Source organism: Ambystoma mexicanum, chromosome 5p (assembly GCF_040938575.1).
Source record: "Ambystoma mexicanum isolate Mex_15411 chromosome 5p, UKY_AmexF1_1, whole genome shotgun sequence".
NCBI lineage: Eukaryota > Metazoa > Chordata > Amphibia > Caudata > Ambystomatidae > Ambystoma > Ambystoma mexicanum.
In genome coordinates this window covers 172101104-172124648 of record NC_090930.1, presented here as the reverse complement: position 1 = coordinate 172124648, position 23545 = coordinate 172101104, and the positions used below count along the sequence as shown (strand labels likewise).

Here is a 23545-nt window from a genome sequence, read left to right as displayed (position 1 = left end):
CTCCTTGTCTGCATGTTTCCATGGTACATATTGTGGCCTTGTCCCCCTCTTTCCAATAATGGCATCTGCGTGCATTCTGCCATTTCCTCCGGCGTGCGTTTATATTGTGGTGTTTGTACGTCCTGTGTGTCGTCCTCCATGTCGGACAAATCGTCAAATAGGTCAATGAGATTGTGTGCATGCTGTGTTTCCCCTGTTTTCCCCGCTTTGATGTGAGTGGCCCTTGTTGTGCGCTATTGCTGATACTCCCCTTCGGCGCCCGGAGAAGTCCCTTAGCCTGTTGACATATGGTGTTTGTGTGTGTGGCTGACGGTGTTACTGTTTGTAGTGTCCCCTCCCTCTGTGTGCTTGTCCCTTCCGGCTGTTTTCTCTTCTTGTGTTCTACATTCCCATGATGACCCGATGCCTGTACACGTGATGTAAAGTTTGCTAAGCCCTTCTCTGTTTTCATCGCTCTGTCCTTCGCATGATTGCTCTTCATCCTCATCACTGCAGAACCCACCCAGAGAATGTGAGTTTTGTACGTGGGTATCGAACTGTTACCGTTTCTAAATCTATGTCTACGCACTTACCTGCATCCATAGGGTCTGCCCTTTCCTGGGGTGCTGTCATCAATTTACTACTGTGTGTACTCAACTTACTCCTCACAGTTCTGTTTTCCTTTTGTGCTCATTCTCCTAGCTGTTCATCCTTATTTTCCATCACCGCCTTGACCCTGCGTAGTGCCTTCATTATAGCGTCACTCACCTCGCCCAGGGCCTTTGCATCTCTATCCTTGGTACTCACTTCTCCACTACCCCTTGCTAGTATGCTGTCCATTATCTTGCCCTCTTACGTGTGCTTTCTGATATAATCATTTTCCTTGAGTGTCATTTCCCGGTCAACCTCTTCCCTTTCTTACTCACTCTTCCTATTTTTCCGCTGTTCCATACATGCTGCCCTTTCTACAATCCCCCGTATGCGTGCCTCCTCCGGCTCCCTTTCTTCTTCTCCTTGCTTCTTGAGTACCATCCTCACTCCTTTTTCCCCTCCCTAACTTCACCTGTCCCTCCAGTTCCTTTAGATGAAGCTGCTTAGTGAGTATGCTTTGTGTTCTCTTTAATTTGGCTATCTTTTCTTCCAGTTCTGCTTCTTCCTCTTTTGAGGGGTTACCCTCTTCCCTGTTAGTTACCTCTCCCTTCCTCTGCGTTCATCCTTCTTCTACTCTATCTATTGCCTGTATCACCACCTCCTCCCCTGTGATGGTCCCCTGTAACTTTAACAGCACCTGTGCTGCCGCTATACCTGCTAATTCAAGCTGTGTTTTCTTTATGCCATCACCATTCACCTTTGTCCCTTCCATTCCTACCGTGTCCCTCTTTAGTAACGTTTTTCGGTATTGCACCACCGGAGCATACGGTGGTGGGCTATATGTACGGTTTGAGTATTCCTCTGCTGCTGTGAACTCCCGGGGCTTGGCTGCCTCCTTCAATTCTCTTAGTCGGTATAATCCCTCTCTCTTCCTCACTCCCCTCAGCGCTGTCTGTGACACCGCTGGGAGGGGCCTCAGGTAGAGCGCACCCCTCTCCCTCATGCTCCTCTTCTTTCTTCTTGCATGCTCATCATCCCTGGACTGTATCCCTGAAACATCCTCCAAAGCTTGAAAATCTCTAAATGGTTTGTTAACTTCCTCCCCTTGTATGTGTTGTTTAAGTAGGTTAACAATGAATGTTGAGTCTCCTTGCAGAAGCTACCATTAGCCGGCCAAGCTATGCTTATTTTTTGGTCAGTACCCTTAGTCCATTCTATGTTAACTTTACTAGCATATCTCTGTATGGCGGCAGTGTTGTACTTATGTATTGCAGAGGTGCTTTTAACGTGTGGTACCCATGATGGGTCCCTATCCCATAATACGATGACATTTTTAAATATATACCACTGTTACCTGGCCCCTAATTGGGGACCTCTGATTCACCGCTGTCAGTGGGAAGAAAAAATATGCGGCCATCTCTCTTAATTACTTCAACACCTATTTTTCTACTGTCTGACACTGGGCTGCCGTCTTCCGACACGCCCTTCCAATTATTTAAGGCCCCCTTCCACCCATGGCATGTTTATTTATTTGCATTTGTATAGCGCGCAACGGCCCTAGGGCATTGTGGTGCTTTTAAGGATACTTGCATGTGAAGTCCCCTACAACCTCACACCCTGCGTGGCGTGCGCTTGGGCCGCCCCGCCCTGCCCTTTCGGGGTTGCCGCTGTTCGGCGCGCCCGCGTTGTTATTCAAGCCCCCCTTGCCTCTACTCCTCACAGCCTGCGCTGCGTATGTTCGTAATGGTTAGGTAGAAACCTGTGCAGTTCCCTCTGGGACCACTGCAAAAGATTTAAGATAACCAGGTGGTTGGCAGTAAACCCACTTGGTAGCAGTCTGTACCACACAGATTCACTTGGTAGCTATGGCTGACCAGTCAGACTTCCCTCAATAAGAGTTGGGCAGTATACAGAGTATTCACAATAGGTCAAAAGAAAACAGTAGAACAAGCAAACACTGACCAGAGCTTGGTGTAAAAGAGATATAAGTATTTATTTAAAACCACATCTAATAAAACACACGGGCACTAATATTAAGCAGTTCAAAAACACGGTCACTAAAAGATATACACTCCCTTCAACGTTTAGTTAGACAAGTCTTAAGTAAAGCAACACTTATTTTCAGACAGCGGTGAGCGCTTAACAAAGATGGCACTCTAATCAATAGGTATACATGGGAGAGAAAGGCAGAGCAAAGATAGAAACAGATCCCAACACTTTCAGAAGAACACAGTAGGAGAAGAAGGCAGGTTAAAACCATAAAGTCAAAGTTAACAAGGCCGGACCCACTTTAAGAGGCTCTGGTCGAAATGTGTCCAAGGTCACACGGTTCAAAGTGCCCAAAAGTCTCGAAATCAGTTCAGGAAGAGTTGGATCAAAAGAAAGGGACCAGTTAGATGGTCAAGGCGGTCAGCCCAGTCCAGAAGGTAAAGGGATTATTATTACCTTGTATTAATCTTTAGACAGGGAGGCCTGGTGGACACGGTACCTTAAAGTGGTGAGAATACTCCAGCGGGGGCAGTTGTTCCTGGCAGCGGATGCAAGTCGGTGCTTCGTCCGGGGGAAGAGAGGACCTCGTCGGGGAGGAAGACAGGAGTCCGTTGCACTGCCAGGGAAAAAACCAGCTGCAGAGTTCTGAGTTGAAAGGAGCGGTCCTTTTATTCGCGGTCCAGTGGTAAGTGGCTATCCGGTTGCCGGGGTGCTTGGCACGGGCAATTCGACCACAAGACGTCCTGGGATGCGAGGAAAAGAAGGTAAACTGGTTGTGCCCACCAGTCAGGGGAAGAAGACTCTCCAGCCGGGAGATCTACTCTGTCGTTGGGAAGTGGTGAGTCGGTTCCGCAGGGCTCCACCGGTGGTGTCGTCGTAGCAGGTCGGCTCTGCTTCTCCCTCGTCGGATTCTCAGGTCCTGTGGCGACTTCTGAAGTTCCAGTCCCAAAAGCCCTGCTTTTTTGCAGCACACCCCCATTCACTCAGCCTAGCTGTCAATCAAACATGCTAAGTGGTGAGCCGGCCGGCTCACCACTTGGGCCAGTCACACAAGAGTGCGACTTGAGTTACCAAGGAAACTCAGTCCAGGGTGCCTAAACCCCCTCCCACACGAGACCCTATGGAGTAAAAGACCCCATAGCCCATAAAACACATGGAAAGTTAAAGGAACACCTCAAATCATGTCTAAGAGTGGGAGCAAAAGAACCTCACTCTTAGCAGGAGAGAAAAAAATAAAACCCAAAAATCCAGCAAAGCTGCTGGGGGACTCACTAAGTTTGGGAAATTAGCCTTACAGAGAATTCTTCCTAACAGTAACGTCCTGCCCACACTGGTGGCACCGCTGTTCGGCACCCCCCCTTCAAGGAGGTGCCGGCGTTCTCTGTGGGCATCCGCCTGCTCACCTTCGCCCTGCCCTAGCCTTGGCCATGGCTCCAACCTTCATAAAAAACACCATGTCCTATGCAAACTTCATGGGTGACGTCACCAGCTACCACAATTTGCTACGTACACACAGTCGACCTATAATGCACGCCACTTTTCACATAATAAAATCCCACAATCCCCACAGCTGTCTTCCCACTACGCTCGAGTGGAGTATCCATTAATAACTTTCTCAGTACTCGTGTGATACGCTCCCTCACTTGGGGAACTTAATCAGCCAACTATCTTCCACAATCTGAGAGACTCTAGCTACCTCCTGCAGGAATAAGTCATCTATTCACTGAGCTAAAACACTCAATTAATAGGAATCCTCATCTACTCATCGAACTACAGCGCCGACTCATAGGAATACCACACCCCCATACATTTGTTTGCAATCTAGACCAATCAGCGCGGCACGCCGTCCAACACGTGGGTACTCGTCGCCCCACCCAATATGCTCATCAACACCTCTGCTCCGTTCCATACTACAACACGCGTGCCGATCAATACTGATAAACCAAACCTTTGACAATGTGAAAGCCACCCGCCACCCTATTTACAATTCCTCCCCCGCCCGCACAACATAATATTGCTTGTTGTGTGGACCATACTCGCATCTGGCTCACGTCTGCCGGTGCCGCTCGGCTGCGGGCACCCCTCCCAAACAGCTTGCCACCTCCCTCATCTGGACCGCGTCTGGACACTCACCAACTGCAGGTGGGAAATTTCTGAAGTCGGCTCCCGGCAGCCAATCTCCGGATTGCGCAGTCCTGTCATCTCGTACTACCGCAATGGTCCTGCAGTCCTCGAAGGGGGCAACGACGGAGGGAGCCATGTTGCCAGGCCACCTTATCACAGACAATCTCGCTGGGGCCTCCAACGTGTTAGGGTAATTTCTGGTGGTCGGCAGAACCATACCGTAGGTCCGCGGACCTCCAACTCTCGGAAGGCCCTAACTCCTTCCGCGTCCCAAAGAAGTAGTAGGCCCAATCAAGAACAATAGTTAGTGCTGTTTATTGCAAGAAAACAGACCGGGACAAATACGTGGAGCGTAGGTTCCAAGCAACTTCTCAGCGTAATCGGTCTCGCAGGCCCATTTTGTACCTGAGTGACGTTACAATGTGCGTCACCTGCGAAAGCTCATCCCCAAACCTACTGCCACTCCGGGTTGGTTCCCCGAGTGGTAGGTTCAGTGTAGGACCATATAGTGAAAGGGTTTATTGGTAGAGTAGAGGTCCGGTGGTACGCCTGGATTGTCCCTAGGAATTGTTACTTCTAAAAGGTTACCTGGAGAAAGTTAGTGATTGGTTGTATGGTAATGTCGTCAGTGGTTATCCCCCCGTGCCCTGATTGACCATCAGCGAGCCCCCAAGCCTGGGACCATCGTCGTTCCCAACCCGCGATGTACCTAGTGTTAGCAACAATGTGTGACAATGTGTCAGTGGACGACAATGGACAGGTCCTGCTACTGCCATTAGAGTGCTCCTTTTCCATCGCCACCTGCGTCTAAGTTGTTACAACTTGTTGCGAGTTGTGTCCTAGACGTGGGACACCAGTGCTTCTTCAGTCTTCGGGAGTTGGCATTGTATCAGGTGGCCTTGTCACGTGTTGAGAGACTGTGGCAGAATTATGGTGATTTGATTTGTATTTTGCTCCGGGTAGTCGCACCAGTGCCAGGTGTCACCTAGGCTTGGAGAGCACGGAATGTAGAGTGCAACATCACGACCTTGGCTGCAGTGGCTCCAGCTAGGGGCTGTTCTGCATGCTCAGCACCTTGGGCTCCGTACGAGCTGCTCCGGGCCTGTCGACTCTGGTTTGAGGCCTACTTTGGCTTGGTTGTATGTTGTGGCATAATGTCCATAAGGTCAGGGGGTGCGATTTGGTTCATTGTTCATCGGTCCAGTTATAGGGTCTTGTCGTCGGGGTTAGTAGCATGAAGCATCTGCAAGCATATACACAAACTCTTCCGCCGTCTTGCGTTTCTGTGATGCGGTTGCTGGCCTATGTGAAAAATAATAACGATGCATGTCTGTGAGGGTACACGTCATAGCACTGACTGTGTTCTTCGTGTAAGTTGGTGTGTGTCTGATACAGGTGCGCGGAAGCACATGCGTTTCTGTCTGTTGCGGCTATATCGTTTTGTCATTTCTAACGACGGCAGCTTAGGTTGTGAAACATTTTTGTCAAACTGGTCCATGCGATCAGTCTCAGCTCCGTCTTGGTTCCCACCTTGTGCCTTGGGTGGGATGCGGCCTGGTTTCGCAGGTGGAGCGTGGTCACGGTGGATATTGACATCTGGGGCAATGCACAGAGGTGCAAACTCATCTTGCTGAGGGTACTTTGGTTGTGACGTCGTCGGCCATCGTTTTTTACATGGGTCTGGGGAAGGACCGTCCCATTTTCCCCTCTTCATATCTTTGCTCAATGTTATGTTATGGGGCATTTATATAGTGCTTTATATATCATTGGTATGACCTCAAATCGCTGGTAGGTTGAACCCCCCTCGGGAACCGTATTCCAGGTCAGTGGTGCTTGAGTGCACATATTATGTGCTCAGCTGATGCGATTGCCTGATGGTAGGTGCATCCTAGCATTAGGTGTGGTGGTATTTGATATCAGTTAGATGTGTGCAGTTCAGAGGATGGACACCAAGACTGGGTTCTGGCTGCGTTCCGCCTGTGTTGTACACGTATGTGTGCAGCTAGGCTGATTTTCGTGGGGTATATTTGTGTTTTATCAGAATGTTGGGCTGTTTATGAGATATTGTTCGTATGTGAGTAGCTTGGCTGAAATTGATCGACTGGTGTAGTTGTGTTCTAATTGTGTTGGTGTAAAGTAGAGAGTGAGCATAGTGATAGGAGAGGTCAGTGTCTGGGTGGAGGTTTGATTAATCAAGCTCAGTATACCGGATTCCAAGTGGGCGTTTGTGAGTGCTGCGTTCAGAGTAAGTTCATTATTGACTAAATGGGCGCATTCAGTGGTGTCATTGCTTGTGATCTCGTATTTGTGATCAGGTTGCAGGGTTTCAGCAGCCTTCGATGGTCTTAGTCGATATTATGGAAAGAGCCAGGTTTTTGGAGCTTTGCGGAAGGCCATGTAGTCTTGGGTGTGTTGAATATATGGGGGGAGTGAGTTTCACGGAGTTGGTGCCAATGCTGAGAAGGCAGATCCTCCGATCCTGATAGATTTAGATGTCGGAATCACTAGAAAGAGGGCAGTGCTTTATCTTAGGTTGCGAGATGGGAAGTAGGGTATTATCTTCTCTTGTAGGTACCTTCGGCCAGACTTGTGCACTGCTCGGTGGGTAATGCATAGGGTCTTGAAGTTGTCCCTTTGTCCAACTTGGAGCCAGTGGAGGGTTCGGAGAGCAGGTGAGATGTGGTCTCTGTGTCCTAGGGCAAGGAGGAGTTTGGCTGCAGCGTTTTGGGCTCTTTGGAGTTTGTTGAGTTGGTATGCCAGTGCTCCCAGGTATAAGGATTTGACATAATCCAGTCTCGACATAATAGACATAACAGCGGCGAGTCTGTTGGGGTAGGAGAGGTAAGGAAAAATGCGCCTAAGAAGTTTGAGGTGGTTTTGACAGTATTCTGAAACATGATTGATCTGGCGGGAGAGGGTTAGGCCTGAGTCCATAGTGCAGCCTGTGTGATATATTGACCCACTCAACAGCATTTCCCCACATCACAGCTGCAGTTCCGCAGAAACCACAAAATGGTTGTTCTGGCTCTTGTGAGTGCCATGGCTCAAAACTGCAACAACAACATAAATGGCTGCACGTCCTGTCAAGCATACATCGGCCAGGATGGAACAAAGGGGACACATTGAAGACCTAAACGAAAGGAAGAAAGTGGAAACGCCAGCGTTGCTTTGCTGCAAAAGCCAAAATCTCCATGGAAAAGAAACCCTTTTTCACCTTTAAAAATTGCGGCTATGACGCTAATTCCCACTGTTGCTTAAAGCCACTGTGATTAACAATCCCTACCAAGCCCTGTGTGTGTCTCACTGTACCTCAGCAAATCCAGGCATGATTCTGAATTGACAAGCCCTGTCAAACCAACTAATTTTCTTTGCAAAAGTATCCAAAACACAGCTGTTCAGTGGGAGACTCTAACTAGCTGAGCCATGTCGTTTTCAATGTATCCATGCTTCAGACCAACTCCAGCATTCTAGAGAATAACTTTAGCTGCAGTGTGAATCTTTGGGAGATGAAAAGTTGAATTTAAGAAGGAAGGCCAGCTGCACCACGTGTAAAAAAAAAAAAGAAATGTGCCTTTGCAAACTAAAACAAAAAAAGAATGCCCGTGTGTTTGAACAGTACACTGGTGAATGAAAGCCTATCAGTCTTTAGCAATATGAAAGGGTTTGGTATTGGTGAGACTATATAACATGGGTTATTTTATGTAACAGGCTTGTTTTAATTCTGGATCTAAGATTAGAAAATAAACGTTAAAACTATGGTGGTTGGAGTTGCATGTTGAAAAACAGGTTTTCTGCTTGGAGGGGTGGCACCAAAAGGATGGGTCTCTCTCAGCAGATACTGACAACCCCTTGATAATTACGGGGTTGAACAGACTCTCGTCTCTGCCAGGACCCTGACAATGAAGCTCCCAGGGAAGGAAATCTGAAGTGTGAAGGGGCAATAAAACATCAATCAAAGGAGATCCCCCCCCCCTTGCCCCTGTTCTGAAGGAAATGACAGTTGGCAGCAATTGAAGGAAAGACAAAATAAATGACCCAGGGACAAAGGGACTGCCATTTGTTCCCAAAGACTATTTCAGGAATAAACTTTAAAGACTTCTATCTCTGCAGCACGACTTTGAAAAATTGTAAAGATTTCGCAGTTTAAAAGTGAATTTTCTGTGCTTTCTTTTGAGACATGGTAGATTTCACTGACACCTTGGGGACAGAAAGGGCAAAGTATTGAGGATAAATAGAAAAGTATCAATGTTGCAAACATACATTTTTGTACATGCATCCCTTGGGATAATTTACATCTGTGTATAAAGGTATGGAATTTTAGGGCGCATCTTTCATGCTCAAAATTACCAAAATGTATCGGAAGGGCGAAACAGACTGGGGGATTGGACTGATATATGCTGCACAAAATATGTAACAGGTGTATATAATTTGCTAAGGGATTGCAATTGTATAAATGTATGTTTTTGGCAAAATCGGATTCTAAGTAAAGTAATTGTGGGAGTTTTTGGACATTGAAAAACTCGCCTCAAATCTGACATCATTCCCTTGGAAATCCAACCAGTTCAGAGCAAGGTGGAGACCAGATCCCCTGTCCTATCCAAGTAGTTTAGAGGCGTGCTTAGTTAACCCTTCCCAGCCTATACTTTGATGATGTCATTATGCATTATGAATAAGGGTCCCTGACAAGACTCTAGACACACACACTCTTCCTGATTTCCTGCGCTGCGTTCTTGTTCCCGTCATCTTCCAGATCCAGACTCCAACTACAAGGCAAAGCATTGCTGATCCTACTCCAGGGCCCACTGCAAAACCCAAGCAGTGCTGGTTCCATTGCCAGTAAGGCCTCAAATATAAAAACCCACAAAATTTCCAATTAACAACGGGAAAGCTGTGGTACCTTTTGCATCTTGATCCAGCCTGACTCGCTACCACTCATTGCATGCTGCTGCTATCCTGATGACCTGTAGTATCCAGTGACCAGAATTCCCGATTCAGTCCTTGCCGGCCGGTGACCAGAACCGCACAGCTATTTGCCAGGTGCCCTGCCGTGTAGTTACCAGATCTGGTTGACTGTCCAAAAAGCCCAAAACTAAAAAGTGGATTGTGAGTATTATATCACCCAATAGAAATCCCTAGTATACCTTGGCTTGCATTATCCTCATCCTACTCTGTAAGTCATCCTATCCTTCTCCTGATAACTGTAAAAATTCTCTGTGCATTTTGTCATTAATCTCCAAGCATTAGTGCTACTTTTCTCTTCATTTCTGTCTCGCATAGATCATATGTCCTTGGCGATACTTTGATTAAATAAAGTAATTTTCCTTAAAGAAAAGGGGTACACTGCGTGAAGGGTTACATCTGCAGCGTAACTTAGAGAATTCACGGGTGGCGTTCCTCTTTTCTTAGTCCTTAAGTCTAGTTTAAAGTAAAACTGTTCTTTTGCCAAACTGATTTCCTTTCCAATGTAACCCTTCTTTTTACTCAAAGCGTAACTCTTTCAATTTACCAGCTAGAGACTTACTTTCAATTTCATTGTGTACCTGTGATATATATGTATCCCCAAACATAAAACCTGTTGGGGTAATTTTAGGCGGGAATTGCGAAAGTGTACATTTTAAACGTGTTATTTGACTGCAATCTGTTTTAAACTTCACTCATTTCTGAACTATATTTTGGTAACCCATTCTTTGTGATTGTTAGTATCTTTACATTGTTGATTTAGTAAGGAATCTTATTTGCTTCCAGGTTTTTTACCACACATTCATTATTGATTTATCAATTTCCGAGTGTCATTTCACCACATTGCAAGGGGTTTAAAATCAGTCTTCTCTCTTATTTGGGGATGGAAGGTCAGATTTAGATTCCGTTTTCAGTTTCTTATTCCTGTGTACTTGCAGCTTCTTTGTATCCACACAGAATTGATTATTGGTAGGTTGAGGGAACATTGCAGGGGGAAATTCTAACTTGGGTGCTATCTGTCCTAAAAAGTATTCTTATTCTGCTGTACTGTGTATATGCTCCACTAAAAAGTCAAACCCAGTGCATTGCATAGTTCTCATTGTAACCACAAAAGTGATGGGTGGAAGGTTTTGAACAAATCTGTACCACTGGCAAAGCCCCATTTGTGATTGCTGCCCCATATTAAAAAAAGTGTGTGATTTCTTTTGAATTTTAAATAAATAAATATTGCATTTGGCCAACCAGCATGGTTCATGGTCCATTGTGACCCAGGGTATGTGAAAAGGGGGTGTGATATGAGTGGTGTATCATCCCAAAATTGAATCCACATAAATAAGGAGAAAAGCACCTCAGTTAGGCGCTACATACTAGGTCGAGACCAAGGTGTGCGTGTAACCTGATTGAAATCCTTAACAAGCCTAGGTTTTTGACTATGTTGGAGGGAGGGGGTGTTGGTCCAAGGGAGGGGGGGCCATGGGAGCGGTTGGGGGAGAAGGGCAGCGTTGCAGCACGCCATGATTTCTTTTTTCTCAGAGTTCAAAGGAGGTGGTTACTCGTCATCCATCGGTCAATATCACAGAGATTAGCTTCAAGGTTTACCCATATATTTCGCAGAGTAGAGGGTCTCATAGTATTTACTGAACTTCTCTGCTATTTGTTGTTCTTTATATACCCTTTTTGCGTCTGTCTGACTGACGAATGGACCCTGCTCTCGGAGTTTTTCTGCACCCAAAGCTTCCAGGCTAGTATTTTTTCCTCGCCATCTCCCTTTTCCATATATTTTTGTTTAAGGAATGCACATTTTCTCTTTGATACAGGAGGGAGGTCCTTCAACCGCGATCTGTATTTATGTACTTTGGTCAAATTCACAAGGGTATTTGTGATATTAGGTTGCCTTTGGATTTTAGTGCCTCAATTTTGCTTCTCAGGTCCTTCTCCTCTTTCTCTCTCTCCCTTTTCTTTGTCGCTCCCAGCCTAATTAGTCCCCACCCCCCCGTAAGGTGGCCTTAAATACCTCTCAAATAGGTGTCGGCTTCACCTTCCCATTGTCATTCAACCGAAATAACTACTTTATCGATTTTATCAAGCCCTGAGCTACCTTTTTATCCTTCAACAATAAGTTCTTACGCATCCATCTCCCTTTCTTTGCTCCGGGTCCCACTCTCCCATTTTGACGCTAATTAAGTTGTGGTCAGACCATGGGACCGGTACGTTGGTCGGCGCCGCCACCCGATGGACTAGGGCTGAGTCCAAAAGGACATAGTCTATCCTAGAGTAGGTGTCATGGACTTTGAGTCAAAAGTTTGTGATGGGGCAGTTATGCCCCGATCACCCCCACCGCCCCCGGCCATGTAGTCCACCACCCCCAATTTGTTATTTATTTGGGCAAAGTGTCAGGCCATCCTCCTTTGTGTGTGAGGTCCCTAGACAGGGTTGCCCCCTGCCTACTTCCGGGTCGACTACCAGTCCCTCACAATAATTAAGTGCCCCTCTGCGAAGGTTTGGATTTTCCCTTTCACTTTTTCCCAGTAATTGTCTTGGCCTTCATTTGGGCCGTAGGTAGAGATCAGGGAGCCCTTTTGGTTTTTTATCAGCCCCTTAACAAGTATATAGGGTCCCGTAGGGTCTCTTAGGGTAGAGAGTTTGGTGATGCCTAGTTTGTTCGCGATCAGCACCGCTACCCCTCTCCTTTTAGATTTGCCTGAGGCATGGAAAATCTTTTCAATGGCTCTTGCTTTCATGGCTGGCTCATCTCCCCTTCTCCGGTGGATCTCCTGCAAAAACATAATGTCCAACTTCTGATGCCTAAATTCCCGGATTGTTAGGGATTGCTTAGTTGGGGTGTTAAGACCTCTGATGTTTAGTGAGCCTAGAGACAGCCCGGTGATCATGTCCTGTATGTGGAGTACCGTATGGGCTTCATATAGTTCTCTGGATCTATAACTCCCCAGTTGCCGAGCTGTCTAAGGCCTTTCCGTGTGATTACTGGTGTTTGGTGCACCCCCTGCGTTGATGTTTGCAACTGTAAAAAGCCCCCCCCATAACTTCAACTTCCCCCCTCTCCCCCTCTTTTTCGTTTGCGTTTGGGCAGCAGATACAGTGGCCGCCATCCTTGGTCCAGACCACCAGCCTCCCCTCCTTCAGGCATTCTTGTTCACTCAAAGTAGTACCTTTGAGCACCCCCAAAACTAGCTCATATAATTGTATGCCTTTTGTGTGCCCCCTGAATTTCCCCGCCACACCCCAGCTATAGAATGTGGTTTATTGTCACCGATCACACCGACTTAATCGATTCCTCCTTAGTCTGACCTCTCCCTCCGAATGATAGGGAGGACTGGGGTTTTGAGGGTTATCCTCCTGTCGGCTTGACTTTCTTGCTCCATATTTAAATGGACGTGCTGCTGGGGCACCACAAGGACGCTCTTCATACGTTGACGAGTTCCTTCTCAAGACTGATCGGGAGGGTGGGTACAGCTTCTTAAATTTACAATATCCCCTGATGAGTCGTCTGTCGTTGGATTTCTCTGCCCCAAGGTGCTTCCCCAGTGCGTCCCTCGGCTCTGCATTTTATTCTGGGAGGACTCTCCCATTAGCTCCTGCGATACCCTGCCAATGTCATCTTCGCTTGTCAGATTATATTTGTATCCCTCGAGTTCGAAATTAAGGGAGAAATGAAATCCCCAACTGTAACGAGTTCCTTTTGCATTGAGCCATTTCGTCAGAGGGCCACAGAGACATCGTCTGGACAAAGTGAAGGAGGATAGGTCCTAGTACATGCTAATCCTGAAGTCTACCCATTGTATTGGGCCTGCCGCTTTGGCCTTTTCTTCTTTTCTTTGCCAGTATTGATCTGGGACCTCAAGTTCCTCCTCCGGCTCTATGAGCTCTGTCAATGGTGGGTTCTGTGGTGTTTTCATCGTTAAACAACTTTTTGACAATGCCATTGATTCCCTAGATGATGCCCCTTTGCGTTTCGCGGCCTTTTTCAGGAAACCCAAAAAAACAGATTTCGTCGTTCCCAAATCATCCATTTTTAGGACACATTGCTCTTCCCTTCTTTCCAACTCTGAGATTGTCAATCAAACTGAGTTTCCAGGACGACCACTGAGGACTGGTTTGCCCGTAGTCCTTGAACACTTTTTTTGTCAAGACAGTCCAGCCTCTGTGTGATGTCAGATCTGAAGCCTTTCAGTTCCTCCAAAATCGCTGCCATGTCCCTCCTCATAGATGTCACTTTGTCTGCCATGATTGGCTTTGCCGGGGCAGCTGTTCTGTTGTTGGCCTGGGAGTTGGCTTGTACTGGAATTTCTGAAGTGGGGCCGTCCAGCTCATGCGTGTGGCATTAATATTGTCGCCGGGCCAATTGGCCGTAAGCTGGTATGGTGTACTTCACTTTCCCGGTCTCCCCTGGGCAGCTTTACTCCTAGGACCCCTTACCCTAGGGTGGGTTTGGAGTGTTGGGGCACCCCACCTCTCTTCCTCGTTGGGCCCCACAGTGCTGCTGCTGGTGCCTCTTCAGTCATCCCCACGGGCCACCAGGTCTGGAATCAGGCTCCCCTCTCTAGGCGCTCCCTCTCCTCCCCAGGGGTCTGCGTTGAGATTGCCTATGAGCCGTATCAATTCCAAGTGGATCCTGATTAAATTCAGGGGGCTCTGCAGTTGGGGTGCCCTGAGCCGGATTTATTGTCCCCACGTACACCACAGTAGTTTATATACTCTCTATGTGGTCCTCTTCGCCCCATGGGCCCTCTCTGCACTCCCATGTATGGGCTCTGCCCACCAGGGGTCTTCCTGCTTTTTCCTGTCTTTCTGGGGCATGGGGTGGTTTTCCTTCCCTTCCCTTAGGATTACCCTCTGGAGCCAAATATAGTTCAAGCCCCTTTGGGCCAGGCTCAGGGATCCTCTCCTGGGTGGTGATTTGGGGATGTGTGTTCGCAGAGGAGGGCCTCCCAGAAAGCCACAGTGTCTGTGGGTGAGGGAAACTTGTCACCTCTCTTATGTGGCTCCTGTCTCTCTCCACCCGCTTCCCGCAGCTATATGGCATGAGAATACTTGCGGCTGCGCGCAGCACCTTGCATCTTTCTGGCAGATTACTGGCAGGGGGAGAGCAGCACTCGCCCCTTTACCGGTGCTGCAGGTCTCGGGCTGTTGGTGTGTCCACCGTCCCCTCGCCTGCTTGCTGTTCAGGGGTGCTGGAGTATTGCTGGGGTTCCTTGTGCCTTCCTCTTGGATTACTGGGGCAGGTCTGGCTCTTTTCTCGCCCAGCGGCACTGCATGAGTTCCGCGTCCTAAACTCCTCAGCCTCTCTTACGAATCCTCTGGAGTCGCAGGACGGCTCAGAGGTTTTGCTTTACACGCCTCCTCTTCACTGTGGCATTACTCCACTGTTCCGTGGGCTTGAACCTCTGTCGTTGGCCCCCAAGGAGTGCTTAGTTTCGGCTTGGGCGGGGGAGGGTGAGGACAAGCTCTTGGGGGCTAATTGGGGGAGGGGGCTGTTCAAATCCCTGTATTAGTCTTACCGGGTGGACCGAAACAGATGTGCTAGCACATCTCTGCGCTCGCTGGTGGCCGATTATAGGTTTTTAATGTTCCTTGAATAAGTCTCCCACTATTCTGAAAAGTATATTATCCAGTTGATTTATTGTGCGATTTCCTTGCTGATTGTCACAGTACAACTGCTAGGGTCTACTACCCTTGAATTACTGTAAAGTAATCTGAAAGTAACTTATGGTTTTACTCCCCAAGAATAGGTGTTCTGTATACTGAATGTCTATAAATAGGTCTGGTTTACCTAGAAATACTGTTAGGTGTTCTAAATAAGGGCTGTGCATTGATCTGTGGATTTAAACCACAATGTTGTGTTGTTATAATGTGTTTGCTTTATGATAGTACTTACCCATGAATCTCTTGGTCTGCTTGTATGTAAAATAAACCCTTTTTTACAATACATAGTGTGCAGTGTTTCTTTGGACATATGTATAATAGAATTTCTTTATACTGATTCTACAGTCCTCTCTCCCACCTAAGATGAGCCTGGCTGCTCTGTCTAGGCTAACGTGAGTTCAGGTGCTACAGCCTTATACTAAGAGTGGAGTCCTGTACTGCCTCGGTTGAATGGTTTTACTAAGCCCTTAGATGGACTTCAGAAAACTGTATAAATATATCTGCTGCCACCAACCTATTTTGGACACACCAATTTATTAACCACACATTTGCAAATAAAGCTACAGGTTCACAGGTTGCCCCCGCTGCACTTTGCTGTAAACTTGTGTATTCGGGAAATACAAACCTATCATTTTGCTGGGAAGAAATTAGTTCTCCTGCACTGATAGCAGTAAGGAGAGGTCAGTGCGGCAGAATAGGCTAGTTTAGCAAGGTAAGTAAAGTAAAAAGGCTTCACAGGCCTCCAAAAGCCTTAACAGGTTCAAAACTGTAGTAAAATGTTGGGTGTCCCATTGAGGTCTATGGGGTGAATGAGCAGAACATGTTTCCGAACATTTAAAGGACAATATGGGGATAAGTAGTACTTGTATAATGACTTTTTTCAGATTATTTTGCCTTTATTGCAGAATTCTTCTTGTGCTATCTGCCAGGATCCCACTAGAGCACTTGGATGTTAATAGTTTTGAATGTATTGAAGCTGCACCTAATGGAGAACCAGTATTGAATGGAATTGTCCCTTATAAAATATCCTCCGTAAGAATTCAGTGTGTCATGAAAGCTAAAGTGCATCCACTTTCTTTTCAAAGCTTTGTCTAAAGTATTTTCATGGCTTTATTGTTGCAGAGACGAGATTACACAGCACTTACAAAGTTCCTACCACCAAAATATGAGTATGTTCTTGCTGTGAGAATGACGCCAATTCAGTGTAAGCTCTATCGATACTACTTGGACCATTTGACAGGTATGTTTAAATTAATGTACTGTATTACTGTCTGCTTCTGTTCCAGAACATTGAACCAACTATTGAGTTTGTCTGGTAGACAAAGGGTGCTACTAACCTTTGGAGCCTACACTGCTGGTGATGAAACTTGCACATGGAAACAGGGTCCTTGTCACAAACTAATCATGAGGGACTTTGGGTCCCTCAGGTGCTCAATCAGTGCTCATGTCCATGATGAGGGCTCATCTGATGGCTCAACATAGAGGAATTTGTTAAAACAGGCCAGAGAAATAAAAATACTCATTGACTCGTACGAGAAGAGTGTGTATTGCAACAATTTGTTTTCACACTAGAAGATGTTAACATTATATAGGATGTTTTTCTCCCTTTGCTTTTTTCCCCCTATCGTCCAGCTTAATGACATTTGTAGTCACCTGATCTGTGTGAAAGCTGCTTCCTTGATTAACATTTACAGGCCTTGCAAATTCTTACAAATCCCACTGGCCCTGCAGAGTGGTTTCCTTAATGTACAACCTCTACTTAAGATAAATGCACTCACCCCATGGTGACTAAATGTTTACCAGCTGTTTGTATATGTTACAGGTCACCAGAAGCACACTTCATAGTTGGTGCAATGTTGCCACCCAAAGGCCAGCCTTTCCCAGTGACAATTCTATTCACCATTTACTGCAAACAGTTTTCAGTAAATGTCACATACGTTTTAATTATCCCTTGTTTGGGAGATTTCAGTTGTATGCATAATCTCCTCTTATTGAGATCCCCTGCACTTTCTGCTGGACTTATAGACCTTTTTCTTGTTCTCCTGAATTAAGAGAGCCCTTTCCCCCCACTCATTCTTATTTGCTCTAACCATGGGAACTCTTTTCTTTGTTTTTCCCTATTCTATGGAGTCTTGCTTTACTCTATCTCTTAAAAGCATCTGTGTTATATTTTTGCACCGCACATCACTCTATGTGCAGTGTTGCTGGGGACCCTTTTGGTTCCCCTATTTATATTCTTTTCATTTCCCCTAAGAACTACTGTTCTTAAAGAAAGAGGGAAACTTTGTATCCCTCCTAAAATGTATGAAAGATTTACGCACACTACCTTATGTGGACTGCTAAGGTGATACCTGCTATCCCGCTTCTCTCTGCTCCTTTAACTTTTTTGGTTACAGTGCAACCCGATAGTTATGGCTGGTGGCAGCAGATGTATTGTACCAACTTTAGTGCACTTTTCCACTTCCCAACCCCAGTCATGCACATAAGTGTCTCCTATGTTCTAACATGGTGGCTCCTTTATTTTTCTGCCATTTCTTGTGGTATTTGTTAGCCTTTCTTCTACCATTCCGGAAGGGCTGGGGGGGTCTGAATGTGAGTTTTGGCTTTGGTGGGAACCCACTGAGTGCCCTCCTAGGCTCCGGTGTGTCTGTGAAGACATGAAGCATGGGAGGAGTTTGACACTCCCCTGTCCTTTGACTGGTGATGTGACTGAATGGAACCAGTTGACACTGGGGTGCTGGCTGTCCTGATTTTTATCTTTGGCGAGAGTCCCCTGGACTCCCCGCCCAGGCTCCAGTCTGTCTGTGAAGACAGGAAGTGAGGGAAGAGCCCAAAACTCCACAGTACTTTGTCTTCCACCTTGCATGAATGGGGACACATCCAAGGGAGGCGGGGGGCTGGGCTGGCTGTCCTGATTGGACAACCAGACCACCCCTTGTTGTCAAATGCAAGGAGAGAACGCAGACATTGTGCTGTAGTTCCTGTTAAATACTCTAAACCTGGAAGCTGAAAACAAGTCAACCAATGGAACCAAAACCGAAGAGGAGGATGAAAGAAAAGCGGCTGAGACAATTTCCAGCGACCGGAGAGCCTGCTGTGTAACCTGAGCCTGCTGTAGCCCTTCTTTCCAATCGTCCTGGGGACCCCGAAAATGATGACCCTAACCTAGAACCTGGTGATACCCACTAGACTCCAAGAAGACCCGCATTTTTAGCCATCCCACGCCGTTCTGTGACCTTGCGGGTTGCAATGTCCCAATACCCTGTGACCTCGAGAGGTGCACGGTCTTCTGAATCTCGCTGAAACTTCGTGGGCATGCTGCTGGCTCTCCAGGGACGGGAATCAAGTCCGAAAGTCCCCTCACCAGAGTGCTGGACCTTTGTAACTATGAGAATCCGATATCCTGCCTCCTTCTGTGCTCCTGTAAAAGGAGCCAAATCCACAGAGCTGCATCCAGCAGTAAGGAAAACCTTGCATAGAGCCTTCCCCCATTGATCCCTGCTGCAAAGTCCCTTTCAAGGTCCAGTTTTCAGTCACCATGACAAGGAATCCACAGACCAGGTTTATGGCTGCAGATCCTGAAGTACTGCTGCTGCAAAATCTTCTTCTGTGCTTGCTTGGGTATTTACTTACCTTGAGTCTCTTGTGATTCCTGTATAGTTGTGGGGTGTTTTCTGTGATTGGGAGGAGTCTCGTCCAGTTCACCCAGTCCCACTGCTGGAATCCTCCTAGGGTGTCTTCTGTGAAGCCCCTGGACCCTCAACAAGCGCTAAAGTTAAATACTCAACTGTTTGAACAGTCTTCCTAAGGAACTCTGCGTTTGCTACTTAAGAACCTAACCTGACACTGCCTGTTGGACACTAGACCCTAGTGACCCCCCCCCCTTCTGCCACTGAGAAAACTCATGTTTCAAGAATAAGGGAAGACTTTTAAGGGATTTGGCCTTTGCCTAGAAAAAGAATGAGGGTTTAAAAGTTGCTTGCAAAAGAGTTGGTTGGTAACTGTAACTCTGAGAGTGAACAGTTACAAAAGTTCTTACTTATTTTGAATGTGTGTTGCACTATTCTGAAAAATGTATGTAACATCTTTCTTTCCTTAGAAACTGTTTCGCCATTCTAAAAGAAAGTAGATGTAAGGGTATATTACTCACCTGTGATTTCGTTGTGCCAGGTCCCAAAAGTAATGTTGTTGGTTTCACTTCACTATCCCTGTTAGGATTATATGTATGAATGTTCCCCAACTAGGTCTTGCTTCCCCTAACTTGCTGCTAACCTGTCCTTTATAAGTCTGCATTAGGTTTTACCTACCTAGAATAACATGGAGTCATTTATAAAGAGTAACACTGGGTTTTTCTTTCCCTGTTCTGTTTTAGACCGATACGAAAAGAATCTTGGGTTTATACCTGCTCCAAGTTGCTGATAGCTTCTTGAAAAAGTATATGGGTTTTACTTACCTTGAGTTCACTGTGCCCATCCTAAAATAAGTTACAGGAGTTACTGCTTATTTCAACCTGTGTTTCACTGATCTCAAAAGCACCTGTAATTGAATATTACATCCTTAGGTTTTACTAACCTAGTATAACTGTATCATTAGTGTTCCACTATTCACAAAACATATATTGTCCAGTTGACTGGTTATGTGATGTGTTACTGAGCATCACGGTACGATTGGTAGGGTTTACTAACCTTGAATTACTGAATTTAATCTGAAAGTAACCATTGGTTTTTAATCCCCAAGAATAGGTGCAATTTATACTGAATGTGTATGAAAAGGATTGACTTCCCTAGAACTATTGTTAGGTGTTCCAAATAAGGTTGTATGCTTTGGTCTGTGTGCCTTCAAGCATAACGTTGTTTATAAAATTGTGGTTATTTATAATGTGATAGTACTTATTTCCCCCATGCTTTATCTGGGCATTCTTGAATTTAAATAAACATTTATTTTTACAATACATGGGGCCTCATTACGACCCTCGCGCTAGCTGTGCCGGTAAAAAACGGCACGGCTGCTGCCGGAGTCATGTTTTGAGGAATTACCGGGGCATTACAGACCCGGAAGTCAGGCGCCGGAAAAAGTAATTCCCATTCCCATTGAGTCACATGGGACTCAACAGGAATGGGGAGGACGGAAGCACTGGCACTGTGTGCAACAGTGCCTGTGCTTCCGTCAAAGACTGCAGAACTCCAGTGTGCCGGTCCCGGTAGCTTACAGGCTCTGTTGTTACCGGACCAGCACACTCGTAATGAGGCCCATAGTGTTTGTGTTTCTTTGGACCATTGGTATTACAATTTCATTTGTACTGATTCTACAGGCATCTCTCCCTCCTAGGATAAGCCTGGCTGCTCTGTCTATGCTACCAACAAACTTGAGTGTTACAGCCTTATACTAAGAGTGGAGTCTTTTACTGCCTCAGTTGAATGGTTTTGATGAAGTTTGGTAGAATTTCAGAAAAACCGTCCTAACACAGGGAGAGGTTGCAGAGGAGTGAATGGGAAATCCTAATAAAAGGTGAGGTTCATGAGGCAGAAGCAAAGTCAACCACTGCAGCAGAAGATCGGAAGCAGAAGACCAGAGACGCCGGCAGACCCTTCTAGTGACCGAGAAGAGACCACTGCTGTCCTGACTCTTTCTGATCGACCGAGTAGATCAGAAGAACACAACTCCTTCCTTTTGGCTGGTAAGACCATCTAGCTATGAGACGAACTGCAGAACGACCCATCCCCCGACTTGCTCGGACCTTCCAGGGCTGGAAACTGCAAATACCAGGGGACCTCCGACCCAATTGCAGTGCATCGTCTTCCAGTACACAAATCCCCCCCAGAACTCTGGTGAGCTCCAGTTGGACCTCCAGAGACACAATCCCACTCCTCAAAGTCCCCTCACCAGAGTGCAGCACTGCAGAGTCGAGGCAGATCGACTGGGCGGTAACCGTTACTGTTGCAGCTGATAAAAAGGCGCCTAAACCGCAGACCGACTTTGGAGATCAATTAATTCCTTGCTGAGGGTCCTTTCTCACGACTGCTGCTGCAATATCCCTTCAAGTCCCTCATTAAGTCACCAGACCGAGGAAACTGGAGACCAGGTCCGTCGCTGCTGCACCAGAGAGCATCCAGCTGCATTTTTTTTAAACATCCTGAGGTACTGTGGGGCTCAAGGTAGTACATATCCCATGCTGAATAGTCGTTCCAGTGTGACTGGAGTGCGATAACAAGTGGTTGGTGTTACGACCGTTTTTCTGAGGTCCAACTAAGGGCTTAGTAAAACCATACAACTGAGACAGTACAACACTCCACTCTCAATATAAGGCTTAACCACCTGAGTATTTGGTAGCATAGACGGTGCAACCAGGCTCATTTACGGAGGGAGAGAGGGCTTTAGGAAGGTACAAAGACCCTCTAGCGTACAAATGATTAAAAAGTAACACTAACACCCAGAAATATTATAAAAAAATAAAGGTTTATTGTAAATACATGTAGGCCAAGATAATCTTGTCATAAACACAATATCACAACACAGTGTGTAAGGTGCACAGACCAAAGCATAGACCTTCACAGAATAACTAACCTTATTTCTAGGCAAGTCAGACCTAATCATACACATTTAGAATAGAACATAACCATTCAAGAGGAGTAAAACCACAAGTTACATTTAGATTGCTTTTAGGAATTCAAGAATAGTAGACCCTGTCAGACATGCAATGACACACAGCTAACAAATCACTTGGTAAACCAACACTGTTAAAAGGATACTTTTCTGAATAGTGGAACACAAATTCATCGAACAGTAAAAACCTATAAATACATTCAGGATAACCCTCAGTTACACTAAGTGACTAAAACCCAATGTTGTGATAAACTATTACAGTTGCTTTTCCCATCAGTGGAATACAGATTGAGGTAAGCACAAACTCTTTATGGTATTTTAGGATTGCACCAGGCAGTCCAAGGTCTGCTAAACCCACAGTGCATTTATTCAGAATGGCACACAACTATAGGCAGGCAAACCCCAAGGCAGACTTATTCTAAACAGGGTATACAGAAAGTTAGGGGAAGCAAGGCCCGGTTGGTAAACATATAAATTTATATTCTGAAAGAAATAGTTAGGTGAAGCCAACAGCATCACTTTTGGATAGAGGGGGACCCAATTCACAGGTGTGTAAAATAACCTGATCTATACTTCTAAGAACGGAAAAACACATTCTAAGTAAGAAGTTTTGGAACTGCTCATATTTCAGAGGGACAGTTACAAACCAACTCTTTAACAAGTAAGTAACTTTTTAACACTTGTTATACTTTTTCAAGACAGAATCTTTTTCTAATCCACTCCTTCCCTAGTCTATTGCATGAGTTATTTTAGAGGCAGAAGAGGGAACCTAGCGATATTGTTCAGTTGTCATTAAAAGACAGAGTTCCTGAGGTCTCTTCAAAACAGGTAAGTAGTTCACTTTAGAGTTAGTTAAGATGCAGGGACTTCAGAGAAGACACCCTAGAGGTGTTCCACCCCCCCCCCCCCAAGCTTCACAGGAATCACAAAAGGCTTAGGCTTAAGGTAAGTAATACCCCAGCCAACACAGTACCTCAGCACAGAAGAAGAGTTTGCATCAGGACATCTTTTGGATCTGCAGCCAAATTCCTTGTAGATGAATTCCTTGTTGTGAAGACAGGACACTGGAATGGAATTTTCAGCAGGGATCAACGAGGATGACTCCAGGCAAGGGTTTCTTCATGGCTGTATGCGGTTCTGTGGTTTTGGCACCCCTTTCAGGAGCAAGGAGAAGACTGAATATGGCTGGTCGGATGCTCCTCGCAATCTGGTGCAGCACTCTGGTGAGGGGACTTCAAGGATTCAAATCAAGTCTCCTGAGGTCCAGAAGGATGCCACCAAAGTTTTAGCGCGAAGACTGTGCACTGCGTAATGGCTTGAGGTCCCAGGATATTGGGTTATTGCAGCCCAGCAAGGATGCTGTGGGATGGCTCAAAATGCAGGTGGTCTTGGGACTAGTGGGGGCCATGCTCTGGGTTGTACTTTTCGGGATCCCCAGGTCTCTTGGAAGGAAGGGTAACAGCGGGCTCTCTGGTCGCTGAAAATCGCTAAGGTCGTTGTTTCTTAATCTTCCTCTTCGGTTTCAGCTCCAGTGGTCGGCTTGTCAGCAGCTTCCAGGTTCGGAGTATTTAACAGGAACTACAGCACAACTTCTACCTTCTCTCCCTGCATTTTACAGCAAGGGGCGGTCTGGCTG

General features: G+C 46.2%; 1 protein-coding gene across 1 annotated transcript in view; it reads left to right on the top strand.

The window, feature by feature from the left end:
* The window catches only part of ATRX (ATRX chromatin remodeler), a 2430811-nt gene that overhangs the window by 1803181 nt on the left and 604085 nt on the right, over positions 1–23545 (top strand). The window contains exon 22 of the mRNA XM_069612585.1: positions 16429–16546. Coding sequence (XP_069468686.1) covers positions 16429–16546 — 118 coding nt within the window. The remainder of the gene's footprint in view (positions 1–16428; positions 16547–23545) is intronic.